General features: G+C 39.2%; 1 protein-coding gene across 1 annotated transcript; it reads left to right on the forward strand.

Moving 5' to 3' along the window:
* Window positions 1-700: 700 nt before the first annotated feature.
* Window positions 701-17,344, forward strand: cers6 (ceramide synthase 6). The gene is made up of 11 exons (XM_071473987.1): window positions 701-1,037; window positions 1,907-2,012; window positions 2,127-2,257; window positions 8,130-8,187; window positions 10,105-10,155; window positions 10,286-10,378; window positions 12,982-13,110; window positions 13,340-13,446; window positions 14,962-15,118; window positions 15,284-15,307; window positions 16,329-17,344. Exons 1-11 carry the CDS (start codon window positions 868-870, stop codon window positions 16,485-16,487), a joined length of 1,185 nt encoding a protein of 394 aa, XP_071330088.1. The 5' UTR covers window positions 701-867; the 3' UTR covers window positions 16,488-17,344.
* Window positions 17,345-17,609: the final 265 nt, after the last annotated feature.

Below are 17,609 nucleotides of genomic sequence, written 5' to 3' on the forward strand. Positions count from 1 at the left end.
ATTCAGTTTTTGTAGAAATTGTTTTTAAAGGTGTTTTGATTTAACTAAAAAAAGTCCATTTGTAGTTCTGTTTAAATGTACTGCCTTATAATAAGAGGTGTTTCTGATATTTCACTGATATAAATGCGCTAGACAAAATAGTAGAAACTCAATATAACGCAGTGCTGTTCAGGAACACCATCCAAACTATTTACATAAATGCTAGATTGTGTCCCTTTCACTTCAAAAAAAAAAATAATAATAATAATAGGTCACACCACATTTTAATTCACGAAGTGTTACAAGGTCAGATTCACATCTGCTGATTGCTACATCAAAGCTGTCAGTAGGTGGCACAGTGTATCAAGCATGGTGTAGTCTTTGAGCCCGTTCCTACATTGTTGCTTTATTATTTGCGCTTACATTTCCCTGTTGGACTCATGCTGGTGAACGACCATGACGAGTCTGGCTGAAATAAATCCTTCAAGTTGACTTTGATGTTGTGCAATTTAATGTCGTGATTCCTGCTGCAGCATAACAGCGTAAAAACAAACGCGCCAAATAATAAAACATCTTCCAGGGTCAGATCATGAGGGAACCTGCTTTTAGGTTTGGTGTTACTCTTTTTTACACCGTGATGCAGCCGGCACAGCGCAAACCCACTGTAGCTGCATGACATTTCAACGCACCAATCAGTCGCGGAGGAGCTGATTGAGTCTACTTCCCTACAGTGGAATAGCTGAGGGGAAGCGGACGCACGGATCTCACACGGATATCTCATCATCGACCGAGCCAGCGCGGTCAGATCGGCTGGGAGAGACCTCCGGAGATACAGCGGGCCGTCGATTTCTCTTCCGACCCGGTCGCGGTGTGTGTCTGCGGGGCGAGATGGCCGGTATTTTGGCGTGGTTTTGGAACGAGAGGTTCTGGCTCCCCCACAATGTAACCTGGGCTGACTTAAAAAACACAGATGAGGCTACGTTCCCGCAAGCCGAGGACCTCTATCTGGCGTGTCCTTTAGCATTCTGCATCTTTATGATACGGCTGGTTTTCGAAAGGTGGGTCTAAGCACACGCCGTGATCCAGGTGGCCGCGACACGGTTTGTTATTATGTCGATTAAATGTTCCGGTGAATGATGCGGCACAGCCCTCTGTCCGTGTTCGTCAGCCTGTTACCTAAACAATGGCATCTTATCTGGTTAGCCCACAAATCACCGGGGTTGATCGTCCTTCTTTCGGCAGGCCTGCAGCATTACGCGTTGTCTGCATTTGATGCATCTGTCAGTGCACACAGTGCAGCCAAGTTACCCTACCTGCCCAAACCCAGTTACTGCCCTCTCAGCCCAAAACCCACATTTCAGTAAAGCACTATGCTGAGAACAGGCTGTTTTGTTCAGTTTGTTTTTTTTTTTTTCAACTTTACTGCCCCAGTTGAGATAGGGTGCATGTTGCATCACAATTTCTTCAACTGTTATTATACATACAGAAATATACAGTAAGGCACAGAGTCATCATGGTCACAGCAATGCACCTCATGCACATGTGGGTCAGGAGTCTCTTTAGGGTGAAGCGACTGAGGCCTTAAATTTCTCCACTGAACCCTGCAATCTGTCCCTGAAAGTGCAGCTTGTTAATTAAATAGTGAATATCATGTTGGCTTGTAGGTGTTGAATCCATGTGGTGCTGTATAAATCAATAGTTTATTTATATACCCATATCATAACTCAGATGCTTGTGTCTAGGACCAGATTACTGTTACTCACTACCAGTAAAGAATTTATGGAAATGCACGTGCACCTCCTGATGATGTACGTATGCTTCATGTCCCCATCGCTAAATGTGACTAATGCACCCTTAATTCACCTCAGTGATACTGTCTCTGCTTTGATTTTGATAATAGACTTGGGTCCTGACCTTTTACTTATAGGTTTATTGCAAGACCATGTGCGATGGGCCTGAAGATCCAAGCCAACGGGCCACAAAAAGCACAACCCAACGCCATCCTCGAGAAGGTCTTCACTGCTATAACCAAGGTGGTGCATGTGTTCTTCTTGTTCTTGTTCATGTTCTGTCATACCTTTGTAACCTGTACTGCAATTAAAGCTACCTCTACACTAACACACTGAGTGCTTCTTTTGTCTTGCCAGCACCCAGATGAGAAGAGGCTCGAAGGCCTGTCCAAGCAGCTCGACTGGGATGTACGGACCATCCAACGCTGGTTCAGACAACGGCGCAACCAGGAGAAGCCCAGCACTCTTGCTCGATTCTGTGAAAGCATGTAAGGCAAATTACATTTAACACCACAACATATAACTAACTTGGCTGCAAGGCATTTTCTCTGCATGCAGTGACGTCCAAGTTTGTGAAAAAGAATTACCACATTCGACTTTCCTGACGCATGTAGGTAATTCATCACACTGACCATCATGGCTGCTTTATTGCTTTACATTGTGTGATGTGAATTTATTGTTGGTTGGTAATGGTGTTTGAAGTGAAGGCTGATTTAAATAGGCTGCGCTGAATTGCCACTCATCAATAACACAACCGTGACAGTAGTAAAAGCAGGTAACATATAATGTGCGCAGTGATAGATAACTTTATCCCAGCGAGTTTCATGTTTCTGCAAGTTCATTTTCATACTGTATGGAAATGAGGGGAAATACCATGGCTGCTTAGAAGCACATTCTCACAAACTTTTTTTACTTAAATAAATGATGACATTAATTTAAAGGTGATTTTTAGGGCTATAATTAACTGGTCTCTTTATTATTGATTACTGCAGTGATTATTGTTTTCTCTATTACTTCATAATTATGTCCAAATTTTCCAAAAATAGTGAAATCACAATGTCTTCCAAGATGACATCTTCACATTGCTTGTCTTGTCGGACCAATAGTCTAAAACCCCAAAATATTAAGTTTACCATGATATAAAACAGAGAAAAGCAGCAACTCCTCACATCAGGAAACCGGAATGTCTGGCACTTTTGTTTGAAAAAAACCCCAGAAATGATTCTTCAGTTATCAGAACAGTTTAGTTGATTACTTTTCTTGTCTGTTCAATTAATCAACCTATTGTTTGAGCTTTAATTATTTTTGATAAATAGACAAAGAGAAGCAGAAATGCATCTCCTGCCATTCAGTCGCTACGTCAGTTCTGGTTAACCGTTTCTGTCTCTTACATGCTTTATGAAGATTGCAACATAAATGCTGGTGCTGCTGTGGGATAATAGTCAAATGTGTCCCAGTGCGAACCAGCAAACCCACTCAGGCTGTAATAGAGAACTGGCTAATCTGCAGGAGAGGGTTTGCCATCAGGGAGATTGTAGTTACTTAGCAGCGTGATGTTAAAGGCCAATGAGCGAGTGTGGCTGTCAGAGCAGAGTCATGTCTGACACCAGTAGAGCCAATCTGGCAGTTTGAGACACAGGGAGCCTCACATCTTCTGATCTGCCTGAGGCTGCTGTTCACTCAGGAGGACAGTGTTGGCTGATTAGACCACTGGACTCCTATTACAACCTTCGAGAGGAATCTGAAAAAGCAACCCCGTTTCCTTACACGCAAGAGGAAAGTGGATTTGTACTCCTCTGAAACATGTATGGGCTTTTTGAACACGCTTAGCTGGCATTCATTCTCCTTAAGCAGCGATTACGCCAAAGCCGTTATCTGCATACAGCATAATTGACTGCAGACGACAGTGGGCTTTGCAATAGTTTGGCCAGGTTGTGTGTCTCAGTTGCTTACGATGCAGTTCTTCAAACGGGGTTGGCTTCAATCCTTTAGCAGCGATTGTGCTCTAATTAGGCCCTCATGCACAGCTGTTGCAGACTGATAGCATTCTTTGTCTCTCAGTTGTCAGGATGGCTGATCTGTTGTCTGTTCTTTTCATTATGCAGACAGTATGTAGCAGACACATTTGCTCAGGGAATAATGAAGACTCTGCATGGAGTTTGTTTACCAGCTATTGTTATTGCCTCTCCTTTTCCCCAGATACACAGCAAAAAAGCCCTTCCAACAAGTTCAAGTATGGATTTTTTTTTTTTGGCAAGTAACCCACAGTAACCCCTGTTTCTTACAACAGTAACTGAAATCTTTCCAAAAATGTCTTAAAACAGATGTTTTGCAGTCATAGCAAGAAACAGTCATTGAAACAAACAGAAAATGACCCGCTAGAAGTATTATTATTTTTGTTATTATGATTATAGCACAGTGTCAAAAGTTTCATGTGTTTAGAATTATGAATTATATTTAGAAAGAGACCAAATGACAAATTAAGAGTGTAGTGCAGTGTAGTTTTACCTGTGAACCCCTCCCCTCTTCAGTGCTCCTTGGTTAGGACAGGCTGAGGCAGGATCATGCTTTGATGTCCTCAATGGCCTCAGTTCTCTGATCTCATCTTCCTCTGTCCTGTCTCTTCTCTGCTTTCACTGAGAACAAAGAAATGATCACAAGCAAAATAATGCAATTCACAGCTTCTCAAGACATAGAGACTGGGTATTTCTGTGACTTAATATCACTAAATAGAGTTACTATTTTTATCCTGTAATATCTATCTTTGTCCTTTGATGTGTGCTAAAATGGTTTTCAATGGATTTTGTTTGGGGTGGTTTTGGGGTTATACATATATAATACAAGCATGTACAATGGGTCTTTAAGGAATCGTTTTACATTTCAGGAAATATGCTTATCCCCTTTCTTGCGAAGATTTAGATGAGAAGATTGATACCACTCCTGTGTCTGTATGGTGAATATAAAGCTAGCAGTTACCTTAGCTCAGTACAAAGTCTGGAAACAGGGGGAAACAGCTGCCCTGGTTCTGTCCAAAGGTAACAAAATACATCTAACAGCTCACTAATTAACACATAATATCTTACTTGTTTAAACCAAACAAAAAATGAAGTATTAAAGCAGTAAGCTGTGGTTGTGAAGGGGTTATTTGCTGCAGTCTTTCTTGGCCAGGCACAGTGACTTGCCTTTGATGATAATTCTGCAAAAAGGAACTATGCAAGAACTAGCCTGGGATATAGTGAGATATATTATGTTAAATGTATTTTCCAAAATCTTAAACTATTCCTTTAAGTTATTTTTTGTTGTTGTTTTGAGGTGGACATTGCAAAATTTCACATTCATAATTAAAAATTAACACCAGCATTTTCTTGGCAATGAATGGCCAATTACTACGCTCTCTTAATCAAACGGAAGATTTGAATGAGATACAAAACCAAAGCCTGCAGTAGATTAACCTCTACAGAAACATGCCAGTAATAACAGCTGAGATTAGCAATAGCCCCATTACTGCTCTTCCTCTGACCAATATGTAAGTGTGTGATTTTCATACCTTTAAACCAACACACCTCCTTAGAAGCGGCTCAGTAGACACCAAGCTGACAACTAATAAGCATGTTTGTGCTCATCACATGCTTATGCTCATGCTGAGAGATGAGCCATATACACGTGTTCTTGAGAGACGACAGCCACACCCCTGTTTTTCCACAAAAATTAGTTGCAGTCTTCTGGCTAACACCACATTAAAATAACTAGCTATTAATGAGCTTTTTCATGTGGGGAATTGGAAATCATGCCTAGTGATCAGACCAAATTAGACAAATATACAAAGGTGAAAAGGATAGCTATTACTGCCTGAAGCTGGTTTAACAGCGAGAGGGAAGAGGGAATATACTGTATATCAAGGCTTCCTCACAACTGAATTTTGATTAAAGCTCGAGCCTCATGACTGATTTTTTTATGTTGAACCATCTGGAAGCAAACAGTTGCAGTCAACTACCCACCTGGAGAAGTGACAAAAGAATTAAATTAAATAAACCAGCAGGACCTGCTTTTTATCATTTTATTCCAAAGCTAGGTGCTACACACAGACTAAAGGTAACCTCGTTATTTAGTTTTTGATCCAATCAGTGCTGCCCCACCACAATTATGTCCTCAAGCGATGTTCTGTCTAAACAGGTACATTTGCTTTCATTGGAATCAGTGGATCTATCTCAGTTTAAAACCCACAGTTTGATCAGATATCATGAATGATTCATTAATGTATAATCAAGCCATTATGAAGGGATGGTGGTTCTATTTGTATCCTGACTCATTACACAAGCTTACTGCTATTTGGTCATATCAATAAACTTTAGTTAGCTGTTAATAAACCTGACTCTTTAACAACAGTTACTAACCAGCGACAACTAATTACAAGTGTAATTGACTAGTTGCTGCTACATCATGAGCAGAAAATAAACAGTGACCTTTCGATAATTAAATGAAAAACATTTCAGTCTCTCTACAACCAGTCTTTATCAACATTGTATTTGGAAAACATAACTCATAATTACAAAAAAAACATCTGTGCCTGACTTCAGAAAAAAATCTATTCATGGGAAGCTGTGTGAGTCATTGTGATTGTACATATATAGCAGCGATTCAGCAGCACTTGAAAAAGACTCTTGCGTGCTTGATGAACCAGTTGCCATGCAACAGTTTTTACTGCGTGCCAGGTAGACTTGTCCAGTTAATTTGGCTTTACAATACTGTTGATCAAGCACAAACAGCAGTTAATGACAGCTTCCACAGGCCACATGTTAACATGTTCGTAATTTCTCCACTGAGAGTTACACCTGAATATCTTGAACAAAAATCCACATGAAAGGCTTGCTGTGTCAGATGTGCCTGAACTGAGGAGGTGATATGGATTTACCCTGCTCTCTTTTTAAGTGTTCGTGTCATGTTGTGTTTGGAGGCTGTGGCTGTCAAAATGTGTTTGATTTGAGGTCAGCTGGAAAAAACCACACAGCACAACCTGCAGAACCTCATCTTACATACGCAGCTTCTGTCACAGCAATGGGGGTGAATAGTGGCTGTTTTCATGTGTCAGGGGAATCCTGCTGTGTTCTGTTCCTCTTCTACATGTTTTACTTCATGAAACTCTCACACTGTATTCAGATGTGTATGTTATGTGTATATATTTTAGGACATAGTCCCCACTGGGAAAAAAACATTTAATCTAATTGGTGACGAATTTGTCAAATGCTGTGACAACTCAAGATCGCACAAGAGGAGGTCTTTTATTCAAGCCTTGCAGTCAAAGTTGCTTTTGTTCCCTGCATAAGGATATTTGCTTTTGTCTGATGCAACTTCCAGAGTTTTGCAGAAAGGGACTTGCTAGTTAGCCAGTCTTAAATCCTTCCTCCCAGTTGCTGACTGTTATGAGTTGGGTATATATTCTCTCTCCCTGCTCAGCAAGGCTTTGATCACTGAAATGTCAGCTGAAGCAGTTTCGTCTTTGCCTGTAAGCTCAGACCTCATGATCACTTTCCCTACTATTGTGTAGTTGTGGTTACTGTAAACGATGTGCAGGGTTATATAAAGCACAGAGCAGGCTGGGCTGGGACTGGACACTGTGAGTGTCTCGTCTTTCCCTCAGGACCTCACCAATGTGAAGTCGGTGATGTCCCATTTTTGGTGAATCACCCCAGACTGCAGATGTGGAGAAGTAAGAGGACCTCGCACCACTTTGTGTGCTGCAGTGTGCTGCAAATGAAAAACAAACTATATAAGTAGTATACAGTACAAGTTGCATTAACTTACACATCCCCTGGTGATGTTTATATTTTGGAATGCATCTGTATTGTTGAATCAGAGGATGTGATGCAGCTCCATTATTTTCAAGTAATTGGTCTGAGAGGATTAAAACACTTTTCTTCTCTCTCTAATCTTCTAATTCTGTTGTTTTACTGCAAAAAGCTTGAGATTCTGGGAAAAAATGTAAAAACTATGTAGAAAAAAGAGAAAGCCAAGAAAAACCAAATAAAGGGATCAAATGCAAACTGTAAACACACTGCTTATCAGAGGGCGAATGTCTGGAGTATCCCCACACTTAGTCAATGGCCTACCAAAGCCATTTGGGAGCAGCAAGATATACCTCCACATTTTTCGAGGTTATAAGGTGCCATAAAATAAATTGTTAATTGCAAAAATAATGGTAGATCTGTTGAGGCTTGTTAAATATGTGTGTTCAGCAAAGTTAAGCTAACCCTGGACTTTTTGTAGCCTTTCATTTAGATCTACCCAGGATGAAGACAATGAAGTGTCATTCTACAGCTTTCATTCTTGCTGTTACTGTGTGTTTTTCTTTATTTCTTTCAGGTGGAGGTTTACTTTCTATCTATACATATTTACCTACGGAGTGCGTTTCCTTAAAAAGGTAAGTTTTACATGGACAATTGAGCACCAGCCTCCTGTTATGACTGCTAAAGTTAGTATGAGTCATTGGGGTTTGAGGCCATTTTGGACAGAGCGCAGTGTAGACGTCCATGGCCAGCATGAAAATCTTGTGGTTTATGAATAGCATGATGCCTAGTCATGAGACTGGGAGGCACAATGGAGGTTATGGTGTGAGGGACTAAGTTTACAAAGTAAAGCAATCCAGCCCAGGACAAAAACAGTTTGTTAATAATGGATCATACAAAGATCTGTCAAGGTAAAGGGGAAGCTGCTGACAAATAAAACACAGTTTCAGTTTCTCAGTGATGACTCTCTTTGAATTGTGAATGTAAGGTGCTGGAAGTTAATGTTCATATATATAGTATTACTGGGTGTCATGTTCTCCCATTTCAACAGTCACGTGAAATGGCACATGCTAGTGCCAGCTTGCAAAATGAGAACAGCTGAGATGACCGTAGTTACCTGTTGGCAGCTATTTTCTAAACTTTACATACATGACATATAGTGTTAATGTTCAGTGGATTAGACGACTATGTTTGTGTTGTATGGATCATGTTAAAGTGGTTCTCCTTATGGCTCTCCATTGTACTGTGATTGTTGTACTGTGACCACTGCCAGAGTGACTCACTTTTTAGATTAGCTTGTCCCCTGTGTGGCTTAGCTACAGCATGCTAACTTCTCTATCAAACATAATGCCAATTCTACATTCAGGGTGAATATTTTTAAAATTGAATTTTTTTTTTAAAAACACTTTTACCTTTCAACCTCTGGCAAATGTTCACTTGGTTTGTGAAAATTGTTGAATTGATCATGTTACCATGTATTTCCATACTGTGCATAGTTAAAGGGATCTTGGAAATTAGAGCATTCCTAGTACTCCTACCCAGTAAAATCCTCTGTTGAGGTTACTGAGGAGTGACCAGCAACCTTGTTAGAGTTCAGAACTTGTGGTCATTTTGCCCACTGAGCCAGTTAAATATTACGGAAATATGTGGCTGAGATGAATTAATATATTTCATGCATATATTCATGAAAATCCATAATTTAGTGTAATCACCAGAGCAATGGTTGAGATAGCAGAAAGGGGAAAATCTCCCAAAGAAACAAGTTGCATGACATAGCACTTTGTGAAAATAGTTCATTCCTTGGCAGTCCCTGCTGCAGACGCCATTCACTGTGGGGTTTATTAATAGAGCAGGTCTGGAGATGTAAACTCACTCACAGCGATGGGTCAGTGTTTGCTTATAATGCATTCTTTAGTATCACAGTTACCATTTCTCTTTTTGTCCTGATATCATGTCATTACTCAGGACTTCATTTGAGGATAAACCACACTGGTTCCTCGGTTATCCTGCTTCCTTTTACATCAATGTATGCACTGTTAGTATGCGCCCTTATACATTCAGTGTTTAATAAACCACATTGATTTCATTCACAATCAATCTAGGGAATTATACATTTTCAGTGGTTACATTGATATCCACGTGTACAGTGTTAAATAACAAGGAAATATTGAGCCCCAGCTGTACGTGTGGGAGCAACATAGCACTGCATTGATGTTGTAATTAATGGAGCCGGCTCTTTTTATGTTTTATTGAAAGGCTTTAACAGAAGTTTGTGTAAAATACCTTTTTTGGTTTGTTTTGACTAACTGACAGCACTGTTTTAACTTTATGAAATACATCATATGAGCTGTCGTCAGGGATGGAATATTCCATTGTTGTCCCTGGAGCTTTCACAGTAAACTCCATTATAGTACTTCCAAAGCTTTGGTAATTCACTCAAGAGTTTTATGATCTTTTATATTTCAAATATAAATAATCTAAAACAATCTAGTTTTATTTGTTTAAAAGGTTAAAATGTATTTATTTTGAGTCACTGTTTTTATTTTCTGCAGACTCCATGGTTATGGAACACTAAAGAGTGCTGGTACAACTACCCCTATCAGGTAAAAGTCTTTTAACACAGCACTTTTCACCCATCTTCAGTAATCATGATACAGCAAGATGAATTGCATAACCAACACTCCTACTTCTCAAATATTTATTTTAACCCTGTTGCTTTGTGTTTTTATGCAGCCACTGACTGTGGACATCCATTATTACTATATACTGGAGCTGTCTTTCTACCTGTCCTTACTCTTTTCCCAATTCACAGACATCAGGAGGAAGGTAAGAATGACTGCAAGTCACACCAAGATATCTCTAATAACATGCATCATTGAATATTTGGTGAAGGATCTACTGCACAGCAAAAAGTGACACTTTTCGTCACTTTTTGTGTCTAAACAAGACAATTCTGTTCTGTTTCTGCCATTTTAAGTAGAAATATAACATTGCATCATTATCCTTGTCTGACTGTCTCTTTTCTAACTGTCACCATGACTCTGTTATGTTTTTGCATGTGAACATTTGCTTTCTGCCTCAGTGTATTCTCACTGATGTGTGAAATAACAAAACATTAAAAGGGTAGAAAGGATTAGCAGTTTTTCAAATATTCAGAAATTGGATTCGCTTCATAAAAACTTTTCTCAAACTTTCGGACAGCCATTGGTTGGCGTAGAGTTTGTTCTGTTTAATTAAAAGTTTTTGTATAATCCACTCTTTACTTTTGTAAAGATAGTGCCATTCAACACGCAGACATTATACTGAACTTTAAAGAGCAGTTTCACTGTAATATCAGATTTAAAGTTCAATCTGTTGTTTAATAAATAATTATACCAGACAAGACCATGTACTGATGGGAAAAGGCCCCAGGTTTACTACCAAATCATAGTACTGAAAAATAGCACAAAATAATCCACATACACTTGTTACAAGTACTTACATATAATTGTTATGTATGTTTTCATGTATTAAGTGGTTAGGTGCTTAGTGTCAGGTGTCATTAACCATATACAATATATTAAGTGTATACTGCAAATGTATTATATACATAGTACTGTAAACAAGGTTCAAGGTTTGAAAGGCCCACCTTGGTCAGTGTTTGTAAAAGCTGAGATCCAGTTTCAGTTTGTACAGATATTCTTAATGGGAAACAACTAACTTCAACACACATTCTCACATTCTCTGTTTTAAATAGCTGTATATAAAAATGGCCACACATTTGGTTCATTAAGTATCAATTTGCATGCTTTCCAGCCATGATCTTACTCCTGTCTCCAGTCCATCCCCAGCTCTGCCCTCTCCACACTCCACTCACTGCACTCACAGCAGCCCCCATGATGCCATGCTGTGTATGCCTTCACTCTGTCATCTTCTTTGTTGACTGTTGGCATGTTGTCTGTTTTTGTTTCTCCTTTCAGTTTTTTCATGCACAGTGCTACACTGAGGAGGTCCTCTGCACCCCCTGCCAATTCCAGTATGTTCTCCCCTGCACACTCTGGCCTTGCTTTCATTCTGTATCTTGCACCATTGCTCTTCCTTCTCATCCTCCCTCTCATTCTTTCACTATTTTGGACTGGTTCTGGTTGCTTTGAGCTGAGACGTGTCAGTAGCTAAAGATTTGCTAGAGGAATGCTTCCCCATATCACCTGTCTGCATCCTTAGTCACCTGGAGCTCCATTCAAGGAAATCCCAAACCTAATGGCTCATACCAAGATGGGACCATATAATGACGGGACGGGTCATATATTTTCACGAGATATTAACTGTAGCCACAGTAGTGATTGTTTTAGCTAGAACTGTGGTGGAATGTAATAACTAAGTATACCACTTTATATTTTTATTCCACTACAGTTCAGAGCAGAATAATATACCTTTAACTCACCTGGCATCTATAGTTACTAGGTACTTTACAAATTAAGATTTTACATACAAACCATATGATGAGCTTCTTAAATATAATGTATTGTTATATATTAAACTAGTATATAAATTCATTACAAATCTCTCCACCATGATCATGTACAACATTAACATACTGCTCATTCATTTTTGCATCAGTAGTAATAATCTAAACATGCAGTATAATGTATATAACAGTGCAACAGTCACAGGGGCACAGGGGGCATTGTTCTGCATTTAGCACTTTTGGGACTTTCAGTACATTTTGTTGATAATACTCCATAAAGAGACATTTTCAATGCAGCACTTCTACTTGTAAAGCAGTATTTTTATATTGTGGTATTGCCACTTTTACTTCAGTAACTGATCTGCATGTTCCTCCATCAATGACACAATCAGATGAAGAGTAAACAAACAGACACACGATTGCAACAACACAGTGTTCATGAATGCTCGGACACTGAGGACGTGCTTGCTATTTTTGTTTAAGTGGTGATTAATCATTGCCTTGTCATAACTTTTTTTTTATATCTTTTCAATAGCATCGCCAATCACAGTGGCACATGATGAACATGCCTTAACAAAACTGAAATTTTATTTTGAAAGACATGGGTCCACACAATAGTGACATGTGCACCCACTAACTTGAGCAAAGCACATTTCAAGGACATGAAAACATATTCGTAGTGCTTCTTCTGCTCATTTTGAAAACAGGCTCCACTTCGTTGCACAATGGTTCCACAAATTGAGCTGATATTAGTCAGCAGTGGGGGCCTTGCCATTTTGAAAATACTGAATTTTCATCAGTGTAAACCCACAAGGCCACTGTGTGCGCACACAGTGGTCAAATCCATTTTATTTTTTCACATTTTTGTACTGTACTAGAAGCCCTGGCTTTGTCCTGCATGCAGTGACTCAAACAGCCATGAAGCAGTTTTTGAAGTGCTTTCTACAGTTATGTGACATTTCCTTGGCAATTGTGTCACCAGGATTTCCTGATCATGTTCCTGCACCATGTGGCAACTATCTCCCTCATTACCTTTTCCTACGTGAACAACATGGCACGAGTGGGAACTCTGGTCATGTGTCTCCACGATGCAGCCGACGTGCTGATAGAGGTGAGGACTGGCGAGAGAAAAAATGCTATAGATAGGGGCTGGGCGTGTGGGTGGATCTTTATCTACATTTAAATACAAGTCTTATATCATGAGCACTACGTCAGACTGTATCATACAGGTACAGATAGAGTTGCTGGAAACAAGAGCCTTTTTTTATTCTTATACTGTCAGAAATATTTCAAGCAGTTGTTGACATGATGAAATTAATTGTTGATTTATTTTTTCCTAGGCTGCCAAGATGGCCAACTATGCCAAATGTCAGATTCTGTGCAACCTCCTGTTTGCAATGTTTGCAATTCTCTTCATAAGTTCTAGACTGGGAGTTTACCCTGTCTGGTAAGTGTTATTCACTCTCCTGTGTGCCATAATTAGCATCCCTCCGACGATTGGCTTTAGTGTAGTAGTGTTACCTTGCCATTTGCATACACTGCAGCACATACAGACAGTCAGAGAGTTAAAAGATCCATGCAGTAGATGTCTTAGTTGCTCTGCACATTTTGGCAGGCCATCCGTGATCTCAGTGTTTTTTTTCTTTTCTTTTTTTTTTTTTTTTTACTACTTTTTCTACGACGGCTTTCAGTTCAGACACATCTCTGTGAATATTGTTGCTAAGAAATAGTTACTATGGATACAGCAGCTTTAACCTCTCAAAGAAATCCATACAAATCAACAAATGAAGCACAGATCATTATGGATATTGCTTTATCATTGAAAACAGTGTCTAGAGTTTCACCTAATTGTTAAAACATCAAAGGGTTCTGCACACATTAGGATCATTTTGGTTGTGTTGCTTTTTCACTTTTATATTTACATTACATTTATTCAACATTATAAGTTGTAGCTTATCTATTCTCATTTCTGTGCCAGAGAAATTAGGCAGATTTAAATATTTTAAATAATTTCTTTTGGCCTTTTTTGGCCAGACATTTAAAAGTCTAATGACAATAGGTGGTGAATGCCTGTTATAATGGGCCATTCTGATGATATTCGCAGAGTTACCACTAATCAGCTTTAGTCCCTGAAAGTGTGCTCAACAGTCATCATGCAGTCACCAGGAGCAGCGTTATCATACCTTTCGTTATAGAAGGGAGAAATGACTCAGTTTCCAAAATCAGGCAGACTGCTTTTCTTTGAGATACCCATCGATACTTGATCAGCACAAAAATGCTATTTTGAGCATCTAGATTCAATTTTGTTGTCTTTAACAAGTAGTGTGATTCTGAGGAAAGCATTTGAGAAACACAGAGGCTTTTGGATTAGTCTATGCAGCACTCAAGGATTTCTTAAAAGATTTTATACGGCGCCCCACTGTTCTCTGCCTTTGTTGCCACACTGTAATATGATGATCCAACAACTACATTTTAGTCAGCTCCCACCACAGCAGTAGTAAAGTTGTCATTACTGTAAAGCTGTTGCCATGGCTTCAGTATGTGGAGTATGATTCACAGACAGCCATTTGCAAGAATTGGCCCAGAGTTAAATTTATCACAGATACTTGAAATTTTGATCGTATGTCATGAAGCCAAGTGCTGCATTGCTTTTTCTACTCCATCAGCCGTTTTTTATTACAACAATTAGATTTATTGTTGTACATATATTGAACTACAAACCAAACACTATTTCAAATACACATCTATTTGTGCTATAAACACATCATTAAAGGTGCTCCATGAAAGACATACAAAAGAGCTGGAGCAGAGCCCACCTCATTTCTTTTCTTTTCCCAGGCTTCTGTTTGGTTTTGTCTACACTGTCATTCCCCCACTCTAATAGAGTGATTTTAATCCTTGAGTTTTTGTAATGTGAAATGTCGAGTTAATTATCTCTCTCCCCCCTCTGTGGCTATGGAAGGATTTTAAATACCACCTTGTTTGAGAGTTGGGAGATTGTAGGGCCCTACCCGTCCTGGTGGGTCTTCAACCTGCTTCTGATCCTGCTGCAGCTTCTTCACTCCTTCTGGTCCTACCTCATAGTGAAGACGGCGTGCCGAGCCATATCCAAAGGAAAGGTGAGTCACTGTACACAGCTCCTCTTCTGAGTCTTTCCACATAATCCTTCCATTTATACCTGTTCTTGCATAATGGTGTGTTTTGCTGCTATTACACCCATAAATACTGTGTAGCCACTTCTGACTTTCTCTTTCTGTTCCCCATGTTAATTTGCAACCTTCAAGGTGGGAAAATGGAATCCTTTACATGTAAGTCACCATAAAGGGGTACAGCTCAATCAACATGGTGTACCTTACATTTAGTTTGATGGCATGTCTCTAGCACCCGTGTATAATCATTTGCATTCATCATGATCCTGACTGTCAATCAGCCCTAACCTAATCAGTGCATGTTTAGCCACACTAGCAGCATGGCTTCGGGGATGGCAATGTCAGTCAATTGAACATCCCACCACTTTGGTCCTGACTGAAATATCTCTGCAAATATTGGATGGATTGGCATGACATTTAGTAGATACATTTATGCTCCCCTCAGGATGAAATGCAGTAACTCTGATGATCTTCTGACCTTTTCTGCAGCGCCATCATCAGGTCAAAACTTTGATTTGTTTAACTCTTTGGTTAAACAAGCCAATTTTAGCATTCTAACATTGTAAATGAGTCATTGTGAACATGTTAGTATGATGAGATTAGCATTTAGCTCCGATCACCGCTGGGCCTAAATTCAGTCTCAAATACCTGCCAGCATTGTTTAAATCCATTTCATCATCACCATTTGTAGCAGTAATTATTTGTCAGTTTATTCATAAATCCTGAATAGTTTACTATATTTGGATAAATTGACACCTGACATATTAAATTACATCATGTCTAGAGCTAATAAGTCAGTTATGTGACTGTCAGAAAATGAATTGCCAATTCTGGTAAACAGCTAATCATTTATATTCACTGGTAGCAACCTCTCAAATGTGAGGATTTGCTGCTCTTCTTTGTTTTATAGCATTCAAAATTATTCTAAATTGAACATCTGCATCTTTTCACCTGTTAATAGGATAGTTGGTAGATTTATATTTCTCCATATTTCAAGTTTGCAAATTGATTTTAAGGCTGTTGCAGTTTATTGCTTCATATTGATTGGCAGAACACCTCTCCGTTTGATATGCAAGAGCGCATTTGTGACACCACCTTGAGTGACTGCCACAGATAATGACACAGACCATAATTTTAATGAGAGAAGTCTAATCTCCGACCATCCCTCTTGTTGCTGCAGGTGTCTAAGGACGACCGCAGCGACATCGAGTCCAGCTCTGATGAGGATGACAGCCCTCCACCCAGTCAGAAGCATCACAACAGCACCACCAACGGGACCAATAAAAATCACGGGACCAACGGCTACCTGACAGGAGCCCCGTATCCCGACGAACACTGACTAAGCTAATATCACAACACTGGAGCCATGCTACAGACACCATCCATCAATCTGTGTGTGTGGGTGTGTGTATTTGAGTGTATGGTGGAGACTTGAACAACATTGCCTGTCTGGTACTGGAAGTTCTTACAAGATTTAAGTGAATGCAGTTTTATTATCAATTTGATTCTTTACTAATTTCCTTGCGCAGTTTATTCTCTTCATCTATATATTTGCATCGAACTGCACTCAGTGAGATATCAAAGCACTCCTATCGGTACAGCCCACTCTCTGTTTAGCCAATGAAAGCATTCCTCTTTATGGTGTAAGCATGCTACTTTAACATACAGTAGTTTGGCATACTGGGGGTGTGTTTTCCCTATGTTTGTGTCTTTCTATGTTATTTATTTTTTATAAATATGTTTGCAGATGGTAGTTGGACATCTATTCTACTCTGATGTCAGTGTTAAAGATGAAATCATCTTGAACAACAACACAGCTGATTTTTTCACACCACACATCACAACGAGTATTAGCAAAGTGCTGACGACCTGGGTTTACTTTTAATGCTACACCCCCAAAGATTTGCCAAAACGATGACTGAGTTTGTCTTCACTCACAAATGGATTGTAATGTGTGAAGTTTACTCACATTTAAAAAAAAAAGCAAACATTCTCCACTCAAACTGTATATGAGATGTCAATAACAGTATTATGTGTGTGCATCAGATATGGCTAGATGCTGTATTCCCTATTGAAGCATTTTGTTAAGTATTCTGATACATTTCTGGTAAGCATTTCATTAAAGGCCATTTGCTGTGTTACGAGGCAGACCTGAGTTGTTTTAATTATTTAATAAAAAAAACAAAAAAACATGAAGACTGCAAATATGTGTGGGTATGTTCAATACGCTTAATCAAAAAACCTATTTATCAAACTCTGGTGGTTGATGCTAATTTTATAAAGAAATTAATCTCGGGAACTCACATTTTCATTGATTATTCATGAATAAACATTGTGTGACAATTTGCATGAGGCCTTTTTCACAGCAGAGATTTTGACAAGTAACAACAGGAAAAGCAAAGGTGTAAGTAATACAATGAATCATGGATAATCATGGATAAATTCCATGTATGCTGCTTCA

The sequence above is a fragment of the Trachinotus anak genome, unplaced genomic scaffold (genome assembly GCF_046630095.1).
Source record: "Trachinotus anak isolate AG129_WGS33_773 ecotype Australia unplaced genomic scaffold, CSIRO_AGI_Tana_v1 ptg000001l, whole genome shotgun sequence".
Classification (NCBI taxonomy): domain Eukaryota; kingdom Metazoa; phylum Chordata; class Actinopteri; order Carangiformes; family Carangidae; genus Trachinotus; species Trachinotus anak.

Bases quoted from the DNA above. Each gene is read 5' to 3' on its own strand.
- cers6 (XM_071473987.1), top strand. From the start codon at position 868: ATGGCCGGTATTTTGGCGTGGTTTTGGAACGAGAGGTTCTGGCTCCCC. The intron at 1,038-1,906 runs GTGGGTCTAAGC...TTTTACTTATAG, and splicing joins ATACGGCTGGTTTTCGAAAG to GTTTATTGCAAGACCATGTG. The intron at 10,379-12,981 runs GTAAGAATGACT...TTGTGTCACCAG, and splicing joins TCACAGACATCAGGAGGAAG to GATTTCCTGATCATGTTCCT.